The following is a 5,836-nucleotide window of genomic DNA, read 5'->3' on the forward strand; positions in this document are numbered from 1 at the left end:
GTAGCCAACGTTGGTTTACATAAAAAGAAATCTACATTTTTCTGCAGTAGCAGTAGCACTAAGCGAGGGAATTAATTCCGGAATCGATTCTTTGCCCAGCTCTATTCCAAATTGTAATTTTTCAAGTGTCCACTGGAAGACTATGACCCTAACTCTAGGTGAGGCAGCATGGGAAATCAGGCGCTCCTCAAAATAAGGAAAGTCAAGAAACTGGCATTTTCCCGCAGGTTTGGGAATTTTTATCACATTTTTTTTTTGGGCTCAACACCTTTCAAGCCCTTTAAAGAACACATTTCTGTCTGGATTTTACTGAAAAACGTTGATTAAAGGCATAAAAGATGTAAATTCTTAGTTTCTACGGACTCTCAAGCTAAGGAAATAACTCAACTTTGGTGGCCATTTTCTCGCTAATTGTAACTCTGAAACCAGGCGACCCCCACCTCCTTCAATCACCAATATCTTGACTTGTATCTAAGATAAATGAATATTTTCACATCAAAAGCAAGGCAAGAGGACAGGCAATAACTCCATACATGCCCCAAAATTGACGAGCGCCTGATTCCACCGCGTCGTGACACCTATAGTTTAGATTTCACCATCAGGTCTACTACGGCTGGAATATCCGGCAACACATTTCCGGAACGCCTGCTGCCGATGGAACACTCTATAATTAATTCATCCGGGGTAATCTTCGTCCTCGGTAGTCTTGAGGCAGTCCTGTGAGTGTTTGGGTACTTGCGGTTGAGCTGTTCCAGTGTCTCAGCAAAAGGATGGACTTCATTTTTGTGGTACAAATCTGGCTTCTTTGGGTAAAGATCATCACCTGTAACATGCAGTGGAAAACCCAAATATGCAGTACTGTAATTAACCTTATCCGTACGTCGTGTTTTACTATCGTATCCATAGGACGTGGGAAACTCTGTGCCACCACACTTTCCAAAGAGGAAATTTACTTGTTAATCAGATCCTTACTCTTTGCATAGCAGTCTGTCAAAATGATTTTTTGAGATGTATATATACTAAAAGTTTCAAAGAGATCTTTGTACTAGAATTATTCTAAAATGTGAAGAATACAACCCCGGGGGTACAGAATGACCCCAGGGTGTACGGATAGGGTTAAATCAGGCACACATCAGGAAGAAACCGCCATTTTTCCACCTGTTGGGAAGTTTTTGTCCAATCTGTTCCCTTTTTTTACACTCAACAACTTATATGTGCACTTGAAAACACATTTCTGTGTGGATTGCACTGAAAAAAGTCGACTAAAAGCAAAAAAGTGTAAAATTGTAGTTTCCAAGGATACTCAGGGCTCGGAAACCATCAACTTCTGGTGGCCATTTGCTGGCTAATTTCACCTCCTTCACACACAAATATCATTACTTCTTTTCAAGTTAGATGGGTATCAGAGAGTTTACAGTAATTTATTGTAAACCCTCTCTGATGGATATTTTTTTCACCACTTCACGAAAAGCAAGGCAAATGAACAAGCTCTTAGATGACATCTTTTACTCCATATAACAAAAAATTGACAAGCGCCTGATTCCACCACGGTGGGGCATAAATAGATAATATAACAGAAAGTACATGTACTGAAAAGACAACATTTTGCAATATATGACGTAGAAAGGAACCATGCTGGAGAAGGAAAAAGGCAGATAAAATTTTCGCATTAAACACTTTTCTTACTCATGAGCAACTACATAATTTCTATAATGACTTTTACAAACAACCCCCCCCCCCCTCCGCCCCCAACCAAAAAAACCCTCTGTGGGAGGTTGGCTTGAGCTCTGGTATGGTTTGCTCCTTTTTTCCTGCTTTCATACATCTGTTGTCCTAATCTCTCTTTCTTTTATTTTTGTGTTTGTTACTCTCTTGTAACACCTGTAATTTTTGCATGTATACAACCTTTGTGTTGTAAAAGCTGTAAAACTTTTACCAAAACAAACAGAAGACTCTGCTTTCCCTCATATCTCTATGTTATCTTTGGTGAAGCACGAATAGAGTGAAATCATTCAGACTCTATCCTTCTGGTACAGTAAAAAATAAATGAACCCTGCTTTTGTTTAGTTCTAGTAAGGTTTTACGACGCTCCCAACTGCATAAGGTCATATGAGCGCCAGAAGATTAGAGGTTTTACATGAGAGTAACAAACATGAAATAGAAGAAGGGCAGAAAAGGACGATAGATGTTTGATAGGAAAGAAGAAAAGCAAACCACACCAGAGCACCCGCCAAACACCCACTGAACCCTGCTTTACCCTTTCACATTGACTACACATTCTACTAGTAGGATACAACCATCAAAATCTCTTTTGCACGGAAAGAGTCAAAATAGCTTGAACTTTGGATTTGAAAGACAAAACAGAAATTAGCTCTATAAATGTTAGTGTACTATACTTGGGTAAGTTTAGTTTAGTTTTAGTAAGAGTTTTACAGCACTAGCAACACAATAAAGTCGTTAAGTGCCAAAGATTAGAGGTATTACATAAGAGTAACAAACACAAAAAAGAAGGAGGAGAAATAAGGACGATAGATGTTTGATAGGAAAGAAAGCAATCCACACCAGAGCACCCGCCAACCACCCACATACTTGGGTAAGTTTGACTTCTTCTTTCTTCAGAAAAAAGAACACATGTTGCTTCAAGTCTACAAATTACAATTCACACTAGCATCCTCACCTGGTAAGACTGAGAGTAGATAGTCCTGGCACATTTCCATCACAGGTAAAAGCCTTTCTACTCGTTCCCGGTGAGGATCAGAAGCATTTTTCCGGAGATCACTAACAGAATTGAAGTTCAGAAGCCTGGCTATTTCGTAGATTTGAGGAGGTGCAAGACCACCCTTCTTGGAAAACTGCTCCAGCAGCACTAAAGATGGCTTTGCCCACTGCAGATACAAAAGGAAACAGCTTTCAAAAACAAAGTAACAAACCCACAATTTGTTGTCCACAATCACTGATTAGGACAAAGGACAATTGGTCACTTTTAAGGACAAGCGGGCTAACGCAGATTTTGGGGGTTTCCAGAAATCTTGACCTACACCAAAAGTGGGTTTTGCTCTACCTATAAGAGAAGTTTGGTTTCATTCGTGTGAACATTTGTTTGGTTATAGAGAAAACTCTCCTGGTCTCTTAAAGAAACTGAACAAGGGGCAAAATTTTTACATTCAATGTTCTCAAAATAGCATTTTTGGGGATAGCCCCTTGTGCTTCAAAGCGACCAATTGGTTCTTACAAAATGTAGAGTAAAAAAACCCCCAAATAATAATCAAGGAATAAACAAAAGAAATGACAAATCAATCATTAAAACAATTAATGATTGAGAATTTCTAAAAGAATGAGAATTAATAACTTCGAAAAGAGGGAATGAATGCCAGAATGAACCTGGGAGCAAAACAAACAAAAGAATGATACATAGTGATAGCATGGATTTGTGGATGAGTGGTCCACCATGCAGATAAACCAAATGCATTATAGCCTATTAGTTTAAGCTGAATTTACATCATGTGTGTTGGGCATAATTTGTCATGAATGCTTCTTTTGATACTTTTTAATAAAATGTTGTTAAATCAATCCATTCCATATAGCATCGTGATGAAATCAAGTACTCGTCAAAATAATAAAATCAAAGTAACAGGCATTTTTCATCCAGTTTGTCGATTTTTATTGAAGTTTTGTTTTTTCCCTCAACACCTTTTTCGTCATTATAAACACAGAATATCCATGTGAATTTAATTTTACTAAAAAACATAGTTTCATGTTAGCCGTGAAGTCTCGGCATTGAGAAAAATAGGACTGACGTGGTGCTAGCGAGTCGTACGAGGTGATTAAATGACGAACCAGGTCGTGACTCCTGAAACAGAGTCATCCTGCCTCCAGGTCGCGGGTTGAGTCACGAGGCTAACAACCTCTCTCGTAAAAAGAACCTGTTACAGAAACACATACAGGCAAAAACCATTATCTCTGCTTGGCTGATCGTGGATCTTCTCCAAAAGGAGAGTTTATGATTCAAGGCAGAGAAAACCGAAAGGAAGCTGCCGGGCAGAAGCCTCCACCATCATCCAAGTAAACATGGAGGAGATGCGTGGAAAGGGACATGAGAGAAATGAAGCTCACTTGGAATGAGCTTGGAAGGATGGCTCAGGACAGAGATAAATGGAAGGAACTTGTATGTGGCCTATACCCTGCCAGGGGTGAAAGGCATTGATGATGATGATAGTTTCATGGCACAAAAGAAGTAAACATTCAGTTTCCAGTGACTTTCAAGCTATTAGTTTAGTTTTAGTAAGAATTTTACGGCACTTGCAACACAATAAGGTCATATAAGTGCCGAAGATTAGAGGTGTTACAAGTGAGTAACAAACACAAAAAAGGAGGAGGGGAGATAAAGACGACAGATGTTTGATAGGAAAGAAAGAGCAAACCACACCAGAGCACCCGCCAACCACCCATTTTCAAGCTATAGAAGAAGTAACCATACTTTGGAGGCCATTTTCTTGATAATTTACCCCTGAAAACATGCTACCCTCATCTCTTTCTATAGCAAATATTTGGACTTCTATTCAAGATAAATAGATAGTCCCCCCCCTATGTTTTCATAAAGCAAGGCAAAAGAAAAGCTTTCAGATGATACTAACAACTCCAACATTATATCCAAAAATTGACAAGCGATTGATTTCACAGTGTCGCGACACATGACAAAAACTTAGCACTCTTTAAGGGTCATCAAGCAGCCGAAACATCCATTCATCATAAATTATCTCAGCTGTATGTTATCAAGGTCAAATAGGCTCCATTGTAAATTATATACAGCTTCACATGAAGAACATCACACACACACATTGAAAACACACACACACAAACATTGTCATTGCAAACACACGCAAACACACTCATACTCACACACACACATTATACAGTGAAATCCCCTAATGGAACAGTTTTACCGAAACTGAAAACGTAGTTAGTTCTCTAAAAAAGAAAACAAATAAAGTCAGGCAGCCCTGCAGATTTTGGTATTCTCGTAAGTCTCAATAGTTGGGTCCCCAAAAGAGTGACTTAAATGATGAATTTTGAAAATCTCTCTCTTACAAATTGAACCAAACACAATCTCATTTCATCAACAGTAAGTGTCATTGCCCACACAAGGACCTTGTATAGGCAAACTTTGTCAACTTCTGTGACATTCATCATATAAAGACACTAAGTATAGCAATGACCACGAAAAACCTTTTTTGTCAGAAAATGTTTGCAAATAGGTGCATTTTGTACCTCTATCTCCACAGAGAATGGAACTTTTTGAATTTTTGAAATCCATTAATAAACAAAAAAGTTACGGATTTTGTAATCAATTAATTTTTGGTACACTTTTATATAATGAAAAAAACCCAAAATATGGGACGTTCTTTGGTGAGTTTTGAGACAATATTCGTCATAACTCGCTCATTTCTCGGAGTATTTAAATGAAACTTGGCAAGCCAGTACATTTTCTAGTGCAGAATCTAGTCCTGCTTTCAGATTTTTCATAGCTATCCTACTTTTTGAGTTGTGAAGACGTTTATAGGTAAAAATGTGGCGGTTTTCGGCACGTTTTGAGACAATATTTGTCATAGCTCGCCTATTTCTTGGAGTATGTAGTACAGATTTTGATGCCGAATCTAGTCATGCTGTCAGATTTTTAATATATATCAATTATACTTTTTGAGTTGTAAAGACATTAACAGGTAAAAAAGTGGCGTTCTTTACAGATTTAAAAAGATTATCAGTCATATCTTCTCCCAAAGTCATGATATTTGAATGAAACTTGGCAACATAAAACATTCCTCCTTGCCAAGCAATG

General features: G+C 38.1%; 1 protein-coding gene across 1 annotated transcript in view; it reads right to left on the reverse strand.

Moving 5' to 3' along the window:
- Positions 1-401: 401 nt before the first annotated feature.
- The window catches only part of LOC101845786 (nucleoside diphosphate-linked moiety X motif 19), a 7,288-nt gene continuing 1,853 nt past the window's right edge, over positions 402-5,836 (reverse strand). Inside the window, exons 2-3 of the mRNA XM_005102913.3 lie at positions 2,678-2,885; positions 402-823 (exon numbers count right to left, since the gene is read on the reverse strand). Coding sequence (XP_005102970.1) covers positions 579-823; positions 2,678-2,885 — 453 coding nt within the window. The 3' untranslated portion in view covers positions 402-578. The remainder of the gene's footprint in view (positions 824-2,677; positions 2,886-5,836) is intronic.

This window comes from Aplysia californica, unplaced genomic scaffold, assembly GCF_000002075.1.
Source record: "Aplysia californica isolate F4 #8 unplaced genomic scaffold, AplCal3.0 scaffold00348, whole genome shotgun sequence".
NCBI classification, from domain to species: Eukaryota; Metazoa; Mollusca; class Gastropoda; order Aplysiida; family Aplysiidae; genus Aplysia; species Aplysia californica.